The sequence below is a fragment of the Danaus plexippus genome, chromosome 5, assembly GCF_018135715.1.
Source record: "Danaus plexippus chromosome 5, MEX_DaPlex, whole genome shotgun sequence".
Lineage (NCBI taxonomy): Eukaryota > Metazoa > Arthropoda > Insecta > Lepidoptera > Nymphalidae > Danaus > Danaus plexippus.
The window spans coordinates 1701166-1717273 of record NC_083539.1 but is presented as its reverse complement, the minus strand read 5'-3'; the positions used below and the strand labels follow the sequence as shown (position 1 = coordinate 1717273).

The following is a 16108-nucleotide window of genomic DNA, read 5'->3' as shown; positions in this document are numbered from 1 at the left end:
CACAGAATAGGTAAACATTGATATTCCATTGACTGAGGTATAAACTACAATTTATTTAGGCTATAAATAAACTGTTTAAAATATCTGTTTTTAGAATAATATATTTTAAATTACTTTCACAATTATTTTAAATATAACAAGGTAATTTCATGTTTAGTTAATTTTATTACTACACTATCATTTTAATAATTGTCTGTTATATAATATACATTTGCCATTGATATAAATACAATGCAGATATATTTTTGAAAAAACTTAAAATGAATTTGTCGTATAAACAAATCTTTTTTAGTATGTAAAGAAATATTATCAAACATGCTTTTATGTCAGTATTTTACATTTTGTCAAAAGAAATATTAATTATATAAACATAATTATGTCCAGGATTTTTTTTTCAAAACGGCGTTGTAGAACGAATATATGCTTGAGGGCATAAATCACAGTGACATCTGACAGTATTTATTGTTTGTTGCGCAATACAAAAAGTCAATACTGTGGAAAAGTCACCGCTCCCAAACAAACTTCTAGAACGAATCAAAAAATTAAATCTCAGAGTTCTCAAAAATGTCAAACACTTTTATGGATAGGGTCCGCTCGTTTTTCGGATTTGAATCAAATTCTCCTAGAAATGACTTCCGCAATCCTATCTGGGGTTCAGACGACGACGACGATGGAGACGAACTGTACACCAAAAATCCAATGGACATTTATAAGGATCCGGTAGACTTGCACCGTGAGTTCTCTAGACAAATGCAAGATATGTTAAAAAATTTGGGATCAATATTCGGTGACCTCGGTTCCTTCTTCGGTCCCGGCGACATGGAATCGTTCGGGACCATGACAGACTTACCGATTCCGGATCCAGAAACCGATAAATTTGACAGCAATCGCATTAGAGATTACTATTTAAAACCTGGTTATCATGACTATAAATATGAGCAACCAAAAGTGGACAATGATTTGGATGGGAAGATATCTTCTAATGAGATATCCGGCCTCTTGCAGAAAAAGGATGAAGATCCGATAGTTCCACAGACACCTTTCAACGGAACACTTGTTCCTGGCAGACCATTTTGTCAAACGATAATCACAACAAGTGTAACGAAAGCTGACGGCACAGTGGAAACTCGTAGAATCGTTAAAAATGGCAATGAAGTCATCGAAGAAACAACAACATCTACTGAACCAGATTCAAGAGGACCCTTCAACCCTATGATAAGCCCTATCGACACTACTAACTTTATGTTCTCAACACTTTCATCACTTTTAAAGAACTTTTACTAATTTTAATAAGAATTGTAGTAACCAATAAGAGGTTTAAAACTATTTATTTAAAAATAGCATGTGATGGATCGTTTTTGATTATGATGATAATGAAGAATTCATTCATATCACATCACTCGAGTTCCAATGTCCATAATGATTTAGTAACTTGTATTCCATATGACATTAATATAGAATCGTTATGATCTTGTAGATTCATAAATATCATAATGTATGGATATTATTAAATTATGAATAAAAATACATAAACATTGCAATATTTCTTTCATTGTATTTTCTCTTTCCTTAATATTTCAATTTTAATAATGGATTTATTGAGACAACTCCGTGTATATATATGAAAAATTTAAGTCAAAAAAAAAAATACATAAAAACTCTTTCATTGCATCACCTGTAGTAGGGATTTAAAATTTTTCTCTTGCTATCTTAATTTTAGGCTATCACACCTAAAAGAAACAATTTTTTTGATAATTTATATTATATTTGTATAACCACAAATAATTTTTGATTTGAGCAAATAAAAATAACAATGAAAAAATATCGTAGGCAAGACTAAACAAATTACTCTGTGGAATAATTAATTTATTTAAGAGAATATTTTTGAAAATTTGTGGTAATAATTAATAAATTAATGAGCAAGTTTTATAATTTATATCTATCCTAAAAATAAATACGATAAGAGAAACAATAGTCTCTGTGCCAAATTATTTGTAGTTGTACTTTTAGGTACTCCTTACAAATATAAATATTTACCATCAGCTGTCAAAACTACTTTAATAGCATTAAGCATTCAGAAAAAAAAAATGTCACAGAGTAACAAACTTTAGAATTTGTCTTACAAGTATGAAGTTGATATAATAAAAATAAAATTTTTCCTTGAAATAATTTTATTGTAATAATTTAGGGATTAATAAATATTTTAAATATTTGTATATTATGAGCAGTAGCAGGCATCACGTGTGTTGCTCTTAATCCACGTCAAGTATCGGTTGACCCTAGAATACACTCCTGGCTTGTTGGGTCTAGCGCATCCTTCTCCCCACGAAACCACACCTGGTGACGAAATAATTATCATAAAAATTAACATTTTCAAAAGGTCTCCTTTTTATTTTCTCCAAATTATACAATGAAAAAACATTTTGAACTATTGACTTTTAAATAACCTGAATATGAATTCAGCTATAATAGAGACGAAACCTCTTAGCATTCAATGCATTCACCGTGCGGGTACTGGATCCATCGCGTTGCAGGGAGAGGTGCTTCAACAGTGCCTGGGACTTGCGACCCAGGTGTAGGTTTAAAGGACCCCTAACTAAAGCGCGATAAACGCTCACCTTTATTATCCTCTTAGAAATGAAGATTAGATTTAGGTATAAGCACAAAGTTTTCTAGCTGAAAAGTATACGCTTAGCCAACAACTAAAACCGAACCCGAAATCCACATCCACTTACCAACAATACTATGTTTCCCAGTTCCCTCCTCAATCACGTGTAGAGGTCCCCCGGAGTCTCCCTGGCAGGCGTCCCGGCCTCCTTCCTGTTCGCCCGCACACAACATGTTTTCTGTGATGCGGTTTTTGTAATCCGTCTTCCTGCATTCCTCATTAGATATGATTGGAACTTTCACCTGAAAAAAAATAAAACGTTTGCAAATCCTAAAAGCAAAAGTCCAGACTATAATTTTAAAGTGGTGATCCATCATCATTTTTCAAGGTTGTAGAGCCTAGCTGCGGTAAAATAACTACAGCTGGAACATGGGCCAGCTTCACTCTAACAGAGGATTGGCTTGGGATAGTGTTTAATAGCTGCGTTTCGTTGGATGCGTGGGAGAGCAGTTGTCTTTTCCCTGTTCCCATCCTTTCCTGCCATTTCTCTTTTCCCACCCCTCCCTCTTCCTCAAAAGTTGGCAACGCATCCGCAAGATGTCTTAAGTTGCGGATGTCCTTGAGCGACGGTGACTACTGCCCATCAAGTAGGCCGTCTGCTCGTTTACCACCTTTCTCAGGAAATAATAATAATAATAATGATTTTGTCGTTAATATACACTATTATACACGTTAGTTGAGTTGTGGTGGAAAGAAATATAGAGATTTAGTTATTGTAAAACATTGAAAATACAAAACGCCTTACGGCTTGCAGTGTACTCGATACACTCCCGCCTTCCTCAGTGGTGCCCCAACCAGCGACCACGGCGGTGCGATTGCTGTAGGTTTGTCCAGCGACAGGCAAACAGCCAGGTCGAATTCCCACGTCATTTTCTTCTTCCGAGTCTTCGCTTGAGCGCTTCAGAGCCGTGCTAAGGTCAACCTTGTTTGGTAAAATATAAATTAGTGATTTAGTCCATTATATGAAGACTTAGCATTTGTAGATGTGACCACAGGCAGAGTGTCGCCTTAGGGAATATACGAATTTAGAAACAAGAAAAGACAATTAAGACTTCTGACAATTTTTCTTATAGAACGATCTAAGATTTTCGCGAGTTTTATTCATTTAAATGAAACTAGTATTTTTTGGATAAACTATGCGTGATTTATTTTTGTAAAAAACTACATACTCCCGACGTTTCGGTTACTTTTCAGCAACCGTGATCACGGAAGTCGTGAAACTTATAGAACGAGTTGTGTAAAATTTATTTTAAAACATACCAATTCTTTTCTAAACAACTCAGTGATTTTTACTTATCCCTCTTTTTTCACAATTTTTTTTTTATTCTAACCGGTAAATAAAACCTTTTTTTATATAAATGGTTAAATGGAAAGTAACTAAAAACTACTTACTCTCTGGTCAAGTTTAAGGATAGCGATGTCATTGTCATAATTTCCAGGGTTGTAACGCATGTGCCGGATGATGGCGGCCACTTTTCTGTCCACCGTCTTGGTCTCATTAGGAGTTGAACGATCGTGTTCCAGGAAACGAACTGACATTCTCTCTTTGCGGAATCTGAAAGACAATGATATAATAAAAATTTAATTCATTTCACAAATAAACGTTAACAAACGCAGTTATAAAAAGGTTTGAATAGAAGTTACTTAGATGCTTTCCCAAAATTCCGGGACTTTACAAATATATCTGAACTAGCTAGTCTGAATGTTTACAGCATAAACAAATAGGAACTTCTTTCCTGGTTTAGGGTCATGGTAATGTCTATCTTAACAATTTGTAGTGAAAAACTCTATATATTAAAGTGTTAAGGAATATGGAACTCATAAATAAAACAAATGAAGTAACAACTTCAAAACATTCAACATACCCTGAGGTGCAATGAGCAGCTGTGAGCACATACAAATCGTTGATGAGTGAACCGCCGCAGTAGAATCTTCCATTATACATCAGAGGCACCACCCAAGGCATCTCCAACTTCTTGGTCTCATAGCCGCCGACGATGCGCCTCCGAGTTCTAGCGATACCACATTCTAAACGAAAGATGTATTGAGAAAAAATAGTTTTTATAGTGATATAAACTTTAATAAAATATGAACTATGACTAATCGAAATAAAAAATAACAATTCTCGTATTAGATGAAGATGTGATTTTGTGTTTTGGATCCGTTCTTAAAAGTAAATTTGTAAAACATGAAGCAGGCAACGCAGTCGGTAGTAAATAAAGCATACTTGGTATCTTACTACAAGATATTATTATTTAGAAGACGAGATTTTAGTATATATAAACTTATTTAAACATATTTTACAAAATAATCACACAAGTCTCTAAAAGCGTAAAATGCAATTTTTTCAATTAAAGTTCTATCGTGACAACTTTATTATTTATCTAACTACTCCGTTCGAAAAAATTGGACTTTAAATGCTTATTTATATTAAATCAATTTTCACAATAAATATTGTTTATTAATAAGTGAATAAGTCCTACATTATTTAAGTAACCAACTACAAAGCACCTGAACGGGACGGGTGGGTGATAAGATTACTATTAATACAAAAATGTTGCCGTAACTTCAGTCTGTCTCAAAGTTGAATTATCTTAATTAAATTATCTTACATAATTTATAAAACTCACGGCAAGCAGGACAATTAGCGGGAGGGTCATTGATAGGTCTGAAGGTTGTGGTCGAGGTGGTGCTGAGCCAGCTATTGATCCAGTCTATGATCCCTTTCTCCTGACCCTGGCCAGTCAGCTTGCTTTCACTGTTAGTGTGGCTGCGACACAAACCGACGCACGCTAGGAGTAAAAACCAACGCATCTTTCTGTGTAAAATAAAAACATTGCGGCCTTAGTACAAGAAATAAATATTGCAGATTTAATTCTAAGTAAGGGCTGATGTTTTTTATTTATCTCAAAGGCGGCAAACGAGCAGACGGCCTACCTGATGGAAGGTAGTCACTGTCGCCCGTAGACATCTACAACATTCATGATGTTGCAGATGCTTTGCCGACCTTGATTGTGGGAGAGGGAGAGAAAAGAGTAGGAAAAGGAAAAGGGCAGGAGAGGGCAGGAAAAGGGAACAGGCAACCGGTTCTCTTACTCATCGGACGTAACGCAGCCATTAAAGAATTTAAAGACTTCAAACCGATTTTCTGTGAGAGGGTAGTAAACCCCGGTCGAGCCAGCCCATGTTCGAGATGTAGTTACTTTACCACAGCTAAGCTCTACCACTTCAATTTTTTTTTTTTATAAAACCTTATATTTAAAGCTATTAATAGTCAATCGTTAAGTTATATGCAGTTCAAAACATTCGATACAGCCTTATAATTAGAAGACTTAGTACATAAACAGATAACTTCCCACACTGACATACTGTGATTTTTTTTTAACAAATGATTTTTAGCATCAACAACGATGAATTGCTGCCTGATGTTATATCAAAAATTGAACCGCAAAAAATTTTATTTTTAAAAAAAGCGTGGGGTGCTTTTTAAGATATCATCGAAATGATAATCACTCTACTCATATCTGTCAATAAAATATTTATAACTATTGACACCGTGCAATGGTAAATCTGGCCGTTTATAGTGGGTCAAAATCGCGCTCAAAGAAGTCGGTTACAAACAAACATACAAACATACATGTGAAGCTAATAAAAAGCTAATAAAAAAAAGCCTTTTTATTGACGACATTTAGGGCTGTTTTCAAATATGATCTTGTTAAAGCATGCGCATACGAGTATGTGCAATAGTTTTTAAATAATCAGAAAATCATTTCTATTATATTTACATAGCTGAACTGGCTGAACTTTTTTGTATAATTAATTAATTTTGTATAATTTGTTTATTTTTAACCATAAGCACGTAACGTTAAAAGTTTAGTGCGCTCGTATTATAAATAAATAATATTCGTTTTATTATTATTATCATTAAATAACCGGTACACAGATGAAATAGATTACCGTTGACTCATAATACAGTTTCATCGTTTGTTCAATCTATATATTTTTTTATTATTTTAGACAAGATCTCTTAATATAATAATAATTTATTCTTGGTTATCATTTGAAGATAATGTAAATTAGACTAACATCTTTCTACTGCTTCTATTTACTAATATTTTTTGTGAATACCACAATCTCATCACATCAAGTCTGTCCGTGATCACGGTTGCTGCAAAGTAACCGAAACCGGGAGTCGGGAGTATGTAGTTTTTTAAAATAATAAAATACTCGTAGTAATCAGAAAAATATTAGTCTCATTTAAATGAACACTCGCGAAAGTCTTAGATCTCATTATGAAGTGAGCGTAGTTTTAAAACAATATTATTTAAACAGCCCTCATTATAAAGTGACAAAGATGCAAAATAAGTTTGCAAGAGCTAAATCAAGGACATACGAAACCGGTAAAAACCAGTTTAGTGTACCGTTATATCGATCACAAATAACTAATACCATGACATGTTTTTATTGAATTAGTCGATTAAAATTATCATTAATTAAAACAATAATCGATACTTAAGTCATTAGGATACTTAAAAAGGATATATATTTTTTTATAAATGCGTTATACATAAAATAAAATTAGATACATCCTTACGAAATCTAAGAAATTACTGAACGGTTACCTACATATAGTTTTTCTTTAAAAACAAATCTATATTGATATTTTTACAAAGACTTCTGAATGAGAAAAAAATGTGTGTGTGTTTGGAAAAGTAGAAATATTTTATTTTATTCGAGCCTACTTGGAAATTTAAATGCAAGATTTATAGATTCTGTCTATACACATATTATTTGAATGACTTGAGAATTGACTTGAACGTTTGCCAAAGTCAATTTATATTCCAAACTAATCCCGAGTGTTCTAAGAAAACATAAACTTGGTTTCTGGTATACATAAGGAAAATAGTGAACAGAAAAGATATGTATAACATACATTTTTTTTTTTTTAAATCTATTTTATTAAAAGTTATAAAGTCCAAAAGATTTTAACATTTATCAAATATCATACAGAATTTTAATTACAAATATTTAAAAAAAAGGTGTGTCTAATACTGGCCGTTTGTGGTGAAATTTAATTCCAAATTTAAAAAAAACCGATATAAAAAAAATTAAAACACGTGATTGCTATCAAACAGTCACGTTTTGCTTGTTATGCTTGACGCACTGCTACTTCTAGTAGAGAGCTACATGTTTCCCGTTGCTACATAAAATGCGATAGAAAGTTCCCTTATATTATTGTGATATAAAAATAATTATGGTTACTGTTGATTCAAGTCTAAAACTTAAAACTTCAATTTAATATTATCACAGATATTATGTATAAAAGTGTAATATCTATTATTTAAATATCGATAGATTTTTCGCATGACAAAAAATAAACGCGAATAAAACAAAACATAAAATATATACCAAAAATTAATTATATCAACGTCATCTAACATAGAAAAACACTCACTAATAATATCCAAATGAATTCAATATTTCTATAATATACAGAGTATCACTTATCACAGATACGAAACAATGAAAAAAAAATAAACTCACGCCCACAAGTCGGCCCCGTGTTGTTTAAGGAAGACGAGTGACCGGTGTCCACCGTCAAACAAACAGCTCCAACGATGGACAGAGAAAGAAATATCTCCACTTTCACTCTGGTTGCTCTACTTTGGATCCTGCCAGAAAGGTCTCTGCCTGCACCAGCTCGCCACATCCCGTTTTATGCCATTGGTTAGCAATAAATTCCACAACAGTTACAAGGTAATTTCGTCGGAATTATTATCACTTAATGCTGTTATTACCATTTTTTCCTCTGATGTGGGTCACTAATACCTGATGACATGCGATCCTAAATCACTTTAAACGTTAAATATTAATTGTTCCTTATACAATCCGTATCGTATATCATAATGCAAGTGATTTCTAGGCGATTTTCGATACAAACGTCAAGTAAGTAAGTAGTAAGTAATATACAGAAGATTTTTGTTCATACTATTTATGTCATTAATTTTATGTTATTTTTGATTTTATATTTTTTTAAATTGGAATTGAACTCAAATAAACATTATTATTCATCCTAGTAAAAGGATTTTATGTATATATTTTAAGCATAGAAATACTTTCTGAATAGCGTACAGTAATATGTATATATATATATATACATATACATATATATTTACTACTAAACAGCCTCATTGTTGCCTGTATGCTGTATGATTAGACAGTAGACTTTAGCACAACTTTACAATGTCTATCGAAATATAGTCGTTACTTATTTAGTCAAAAATAAATCTTAACAATTTCTTTTAACACATAAATGGATGCACAACCTTAACTATCTTTATTAAGTCTGACGAATGCAAACGTGTGGTAAGGATATGAAACGGGTCTGTTGCCGAAACATACAACAGGAAATATTTTATATGTGTGTCAGAATAAACAGAATTTACAAAAGCAAAAATTACATATTATTCTTAAGATAAGGATAACTTTCTTCTTATGCTATGGCTTCATTCGCACTGGAGTTGGGGAATGTTTTGATGATGTGAATGTTTTTATTTGTTTGACGAAACTTTTGGTCACTTTGGGTCCTTAGATGTGATATGGCTAACTTAATACATGCATACGTTACATTATAGGAAGGAATATATGATATATGGATACCGGAGTTTAAGATATCAATCAGTACTGATTTACTGGTTGGAATTCTTCAAGGACTGACGAAATGTTTATAATGTGTTAACTATTTTCTATGATAAAATCATGGCAGTTATAGACAAGTGTGTACCTAAAAGAAAGTCTAAGAATAAAACTTACCCTGTAGGGTCCACCCAAGATCTTATCAAACTATTATAAGAGAAACACGAGCTAAGGTCTAAATATCGTAAGTATAATAATTCCAGGGATAAATTGGAATTGAGCATGTTAGGAAAGCAAGTGACAGGCTACTTCGTGATTGCTATAGAATATATATTGAATCAATTGAAACTGGGCTAAAGGAGAACCCTGAACTATTCCGGAACTTTAGTAAACACAAAAAAATCCATCTCAAATTCAGTGCACTATAATGCACAGTGTAATGAAAAACATTCTGCAAATGGCTCTGATTTCTGAAAAGCTAATCTCTTCGCTTATCATTTTAGTTTTTGTATATACATATATAAAAACGCTAAAAGCATCCCCACATCTAGATTGAATTGTTTTACTAATAACTCAGTATCTTTAAATTGTAACAAACTAGCCGCAGTCTTGCTCACTGAGACAGACGCTCTTACCCAGCTTTAGCGACTTAATACAAATAAAGGGGTTGGGCCTGGTGGCATTCCTCCTTTATTTAATAAAAAATGCGCTTTACATCTTGCATACCCGTTAAAGGAGATATTCAAGAAATGTCTTGCAAGTGGTGCCTTCCCTGGAGAGTGGGAATGCGCACGCATAGGTCCAGTATTAAAGAAAGGTGATACCAACAATTTCAATAATTATCGTCCTATTTACCTGTACCTTCTTCTACTTCTTACCTGTACCTTGTACCTTCCTCAAAGTTTTTGAAAGTCTTATCTGTCCAATAGTCACTAAACACACCATGCACGAAATTAGAGTTGAACAACATGGTTTCCAAGAGAATTAATCTGTTATAACAAATTTAGTTTCGTATATAACACCTACAGTGGAAGGAATGGATAAAAACAAATAGGAACTGTCTACATTGATTTCGCTGGTGCTTTCAATCTTGTAGAATGTAGACGATTCAATACTCACTGATAAGTTCCACAGTCAGTATGGTATCTGCAAACCCATGTTGAATTGGTTTGCTTGATATTTATCGAACCGTGTGCCGACTGTTGGGATCGTTGGTTATGTATCGGAGGGATATATTACTCCTTCAGGTGTGCCTCAAAGTTCATATTTGGTGCCAGTATTGTTTCTCCTTTCTATCAACGATATCGGTGAACGGATCCGTCATTGCAGATACTCCCTATTTTCTGACGACATGAAGATTTCACATGAATTTAAACAAATGCAGACGTTGATTGATGCAAGCTGATTTAGCCTATATCCACGAATAGTGTTGCAAAACCAGGATGTTACTTATACCTAATACCTCAAAATGTCAGCATATACGATTTAAGAGAAACAGAAAGTTCTGGAAGTCGAGTTATTACATCAATGATGAAAAGATCTATGTTGTATTCCTAACCCGGAACTTGAGCGTAATTCTCTATTCTAAACTAAGTATCATCCATTATGATACAATGATCAACAAAGCCACTATAATGTTGGGGTTCGTAAAACGCAACACCAAAGAATTTAAACGAACAACCTCTAAAATAAATTTATTTAATGCGTTAGCTTGGAGCGTACTTCAATTTGGTAGCGTTGTATGGATTCCAAATTATACAGTGCATTCGAACCGTATAGAGACTGTTCCGAGTTCTTTCACCAGGCGTCTTGCCCACCATACGACCGGCATCCGTAGCAGATGCTCGTATAACGATAGGCTGACCTTTTTTTAACATATGCACGCTGCAAAATCGCAATTATATCATGTCTTTAATGTTCCTACTGAAGATTGTCATGGATTCTTCCTATTGTCAGGATCTGCTTGAGCGTATTCGAAATTATGGCCCCAAAATAAATGCTCGAAGTAGATATGTACCGTTTTTTAATATTAATAGGTTTAGAACTAACCTAGGAATGCAATCCCCAGTCGTGAGATTTATGGAAGTAAATTATAGTTAGTGAAATCGTAATAATTAAATGATACAAATATAAACAAAATCGTTTGTAGACTACACGTACCTTATATTTAAATACAATATACAATTTTACAAAGCTCACACGCACAACGAACAGTCTTGCTAATTAGTATAGTGATTCCGGATTATAAATACTCAGTTTACGTTTATATTTACACTTCTGTAACTGTGTAATCGTGTGTTAGTATCGTTAAGTTATATTTTATAATGTCATTATTATAAGCACTGTTGGATTACCGGAAATAAATACATAGATAAAACAATTAATTGCTTACAAAGAAAGTAACAAAAAACATATTTAATTAATAAAATATAAATAATAATAATTTGCAGTTGCATTGGCTTAATATTTTTAAATACATGATCGTATTTCTCATACTGTATTTTACGTGTCTGTAAAGAAAGCCAATAGCCATCGATGTTAAAATTCGTTCAGAAACAGAAATGAAGACAGATAAATATATTTATTTCATTGAATTAAAGTTTAAAGTGTTATCGATGGTATAATTTGTAGGTTTTGGTTCCTGAACATAGCGAACTGACAGATGTAAATTAATTCGCTGTAAGCACATCTACGTGATTCTACACCACAGATGACACAGCTTCCCAAATATATAATGTTCGAGATATATTTTATTTTATTATACTCCCGTCTCCCTCGTTTGTGACGGCTACAAAGAAATATATGTGATTTTTTAATAAAAATTCATGAATGTATTAGTTTATCACCATTTTAAAATATTATCGCAAATAAATAACATCAAATTTTTCTATTAACTTAAATAGTATGGGTAGGACAAAATATATTCTGTTTCGGTGATACCTTCTTATTTACCACTTCACTTTTTAACTTTGTTGACGAAATATATAGTAAATATATAGGAAGTTTTTATTCATTCCATCGTTTTGAAGATAAAATTTATATCAACTTTTTATAAATTTCTCCTTTCCTTAACGATACTTTTCTATACGTAGGTACTTTTTTAATGCTCGATTATATTTTTTAATACTAATTAGTGAGTTGTCGTATCAAAATTATTCAGCCGATCAAGAAATTAAACAAATTTCACGGAGTTTAGTTAAATGTTGGAAGCAACATGTTTATTTCTTTTATAATATTATTATAAAGTTTTATCTAAATCTATCTATAGTTTGTAATTCAATCGATAATAAGCATTCATTCATCTAGGCATCTATAGAAACATTATTTGTAACGTTGAATTCTACAACACTTTTCAAAATTCCATTCCGTACAATTCCATCACATCCTCGTTCCTGTATCTCAAAGATATTTTCAAATACACCATCTGATTTTATAGCGTAAACTCAAAAAGCTTATACCTGGACCACTTATTAGCGCCTGTTAGAAAACCTGTAGCAAATATTCAAACTGGCAAATTTATTTGAACGCCTGATTAGAAACATAGCTTTATTCGAAATATTTGAATAGAGAGATTTATATATTTTTTATACAGGAGTTTCGTTATTGCTACGAATATTGATAACAAAAAAAGATTATTCTAAATAGTAATTTGCATCAAAATCTATAATTGTAACCATCCAATGTAACGACATTTAAGTACACGGTGTAAGAAAATATACTTACTTTAGTGTAACTATTAAAATAAATAAAATGTTACTTTTCATTTTAGAACCGCTCTTTTTTATTTGACTGTTCATTGTGTTTTCTTATTTAATATCAAATATATTGTAAAATAAAAAGAACTCAATCGCTATGAATGCATTATGCAAAGTTTGTATGGAGCCAAATACAATTTTTTAAATACTCCACGCGTTTGTATTATATGAATACTTGTGTACCAGGTTTTTGATACGTACAATAAAAGTTTTTTTGACATAAAAAACTTTGGCCGTCTACATTTGTCGTCTTCCTACGAATATTATCCTAGGACAACGGCGATCAAAGCAGTTGGAGAAAGACTTCTAAAAAATCCTGTCCAAAAGCAAAACTTTCTATTTCAGAAGATGAAGATAGCACCTAGAACTTTATAGCGTATTTTAAAAGCTTATTTAGGACTATAAGATACACGCTGGTCGTTTATTAAGTGATTATTTTAAAGAAGCATAATTTAAAATAAACCTTATCCATGCGAAGAGCTCTAACTGTGATGGTGAATTAGTCACCAGAGCACTTACAACGTTACATTATACTCCTTCAGTCATAGTTGGCTCAGGTTTTAACTATGAAGGAGCGACGAATTTTTTTGTGAATATACGTCAAAACATTTGCATGATTTTATATCAGTCTCGAGAAGACAATAAAGTCTTCAACACCACCAACACCACCACCAATAACCAAAAACATTCTTTTATAAAGCTCGCTCGACCCAATCTTGGTTCTGGACTTCATCTGAGCTGAAGGCTGGCCAACACCTAGCCTAAACCTGACTCTAATATAATGGGTTATGGTTTCTGGTTTTAGAGATTAAGTTATATTCTAAATATATTGATAATTTGAGGTACTTAACTTTTATCAATCCATACTATTTTCAGAGAAGAATTTTCCAGTAGAAAAAAATGCATGTTTCTATTAATAAGATTCTTCAACGGAAACATTTTAGGTACTGCACCCCATGAAGAACATTTCCAATAAGATCTATAAATCTTTGTCGTCTTATCAAGTAGTCATAAATATAGATTATATGTTTTATTAAGTTATATTTATTATAATATAAGATTAAGTAACTTTTCTAGTCTTCTGGATACTCTGGCTGGCCGTTAGCCGCGTGCTAAATAACTCATTCATTAATATTTCCCAAACGAATTTTGTATTAGAATATTTCTGTAGTTTTGAATCATCTAAATAATTCCTTTAAATAAAGCTTCATTATTTTATACATACTTCGATCAACATAGCAAACATCGTTTCAGAGTACAACACTAGAAATTAAAATCAAGTCTATATTATTAAGAAATAAAAAATATAAAATCTCAAACATGTCTTAACAATACGTGAATTACGGTTTCGTTTGTGTGAATACGGTAAATAAAAATCGGTTGAAACAGAGCCATAATCAAGTTTTCGAACGTATCACTTCTGACGTTTACGACATTTATAATTTATATGTTATATTTAACAGTTACAACAATCTTAAATTGAGATTCAATTCGTTATAAAATATTAATGGAACATAACGTCGAAACTGTTATCCATTATTTAGTTATTACACTTCAGTTGATAATTGAAATAAACATGGCACGATTGTTATTGTTTGTAAAATAATGAGAATTATAATGAAGCCGTCAAAAATGTACTAAACGTCATTTGTATCTGCTGTACATGAATGTTAAAATATAATGATCCGCAACAAGGATCAACGATGAAAAAATAACAAGATAAAAACTAAATTATCCAAATAATAAAAATGTCCTCCTGTAATAAAAAGGCCGTAATTACATTATGCTACCAAAGTGTTACAAATTGTTGCCACATCCTTGTCTCTCCGTACAAATATTACATGCCTCATGTCTGTATGCACGGTGACGGGTGACGATGAAGATAATTGTTTTATGTAATGACTGTGAAGGAAAATCTTATTTATTCACCGCATATCAATCTTCAACCTTAAAAATTTTAAAGCCTGCGTAATATATGAAGGCCTTAAATTCTGTTGTAATGGATACTCTTCCGTAATTGGAAACTTACTGTATGAATGGTTAAAATTACAAACAGAAAGATGTGATAAAAATATAGTTGGCTTCACTGTCCCTATAAATTTTCTTAAAATGTAAAAATATATATATTATTAATCGATTTTGTTAAAGCAACTCTATTAGAGCTTAATTGGTGAAGTGCCATAGATTTCCCGCATTCACAGGATAAAATCCCGTCAACGAAGGTGAAAGCTTTCTTCCATTTTTTTTATTTTCAAGTAACTAATGCAAACTACTTATAAACTTTTAATGTCATAAGAAAATCTCGAGGAAATAATCCTAAAGTGAGAAAGTTTAGAAATGCATGAATAATTAATAACAAATTTAATGTGCAACAGATTATACTTGTATATATTATATAATAAATCGGCATATGCGGTTTCGACCTTCGCATCCTTATCCATCGCTCGGGGTTCTGACACAGTTTTGCAACTCTAGATCAACAGATGACATATCAAAATGGCGGTGACATCAGGGACAATACTGCCATATGAATTATAGAAAGTTATACGTTGTTGTAACTTTAATCCTTATTAATTTTTTTAATTTAAAATATAATTACTACTAACACTGATCATTTAATACTGTGACTGTTTTGAAAAATGATTCGATAAAAAATGCCGGGTGTCGGAATAAAACAATACTTTTGACTGATTTAGTTTATGTCAACCATATTTAGGAATAAAAGTAACAATAATATAAACCGCACTTATAGAAAGATAAGCAAGACTGAATAATAATGCCACGGATATAATTAATCCTTACTTTGCCGTAATAAATTTAAGCTATAGCTTAACAATGCCAAGCTGTTCGTATCTTATGAATAGCCAATAGATTAGCTCATCTGATGTGTGTGGAGGCTGCCGTTATCAATATACGGGCTGGACCTTGGCACAAATGGTCCATGCCATCTACACGCCCACTTAACCGCAAGGCCAGAACTGTTTGTTATAAAAATTTTCCTTAAGCATCCCACGCAACCTTAAATATGGTATTCATTATCATATTTACA

General features: G+C 32.3%; 2 protein-coding genes across 2 annotated transcripts; one reads left to right on the top strand and one right to left on the bottom strand.

The window, feature by feature from the left end:
- The first annotated feature begins 458 nt into the window (after nt 1-458).
- Nucleotides 459-1541, top strand: LOC116768866 (uncharacterized). The gene has a single exon (XM_032659716.2). The coding sequence runs from the start codon at nt 565-567 to the stop codon at nt 1282-1284; it is 720 nt and encodes a 239-aa protein (XP_032515607.2). The 5' UTR covers nt 459-564; the 3' UTR covers nt 1285-1541.
- A 612-nt stretch (nt 1542-2153) lies between these two features.
- On the bottom strand, nt 2154-8373 carry LOC116769235 (trypsin-like). Its single transcript, XM_061529494.1, has 7 exons — nt 8213-8373; nt 5299-5486; nt 4534-4696; nt 4061-4223; nt 3414-3590; nt 2736-2910; nt 2154-2337 (listed from the first exon to the last, which is right to left on the bottom strand). The coding sequence occupies exons 2-7, from the start codon at nt 5480-5482 to the stop codon at nt 2219-2221; spliced, it is 981 nt and encodes a 326-aa protein (XP_061385478.1). The 5' UTR covers nt 5483-5486; nt 8213-8373; the 3' UTR covers nt 2154-2218.
- Between the last annotated feature and the right edge of the window lie 7735 nt (nt 8374-16108).

Excerpts from the sequence above, each read along its gene's own strand:
- LOC116769235 (XM_061529494.1), bottom strand. The coding sequence starts at position 5,482 with ATGCGTTGGTTTTTACTCCTAGCGTGCGTCGGTTTGTGTCGCAGCCAC. Across the intron at positions 3,591-4,060 it reads TCCTTAAACTTGACCAGAGA|GTTGACCTTAGCACGGCTCT; the intron begins GTAAGTAGTTTT and ends TTACCAAACAAG. Across the intron at positions 2,911-3,413 it reads TATCGAGTACACTGCAAGCC|GTGAAAGTTCCAATCATATC; the intron begins GTAAGGCGTTTT and ends ATTTTTTTTCAG.
- LOC116768866 (XM_032659716.2), top strand. The coding sequence starts at position 565 with ATGTCAAACACTTTTATGGATAGGGTCCGCTCGTTTTTCGGATTTGAA.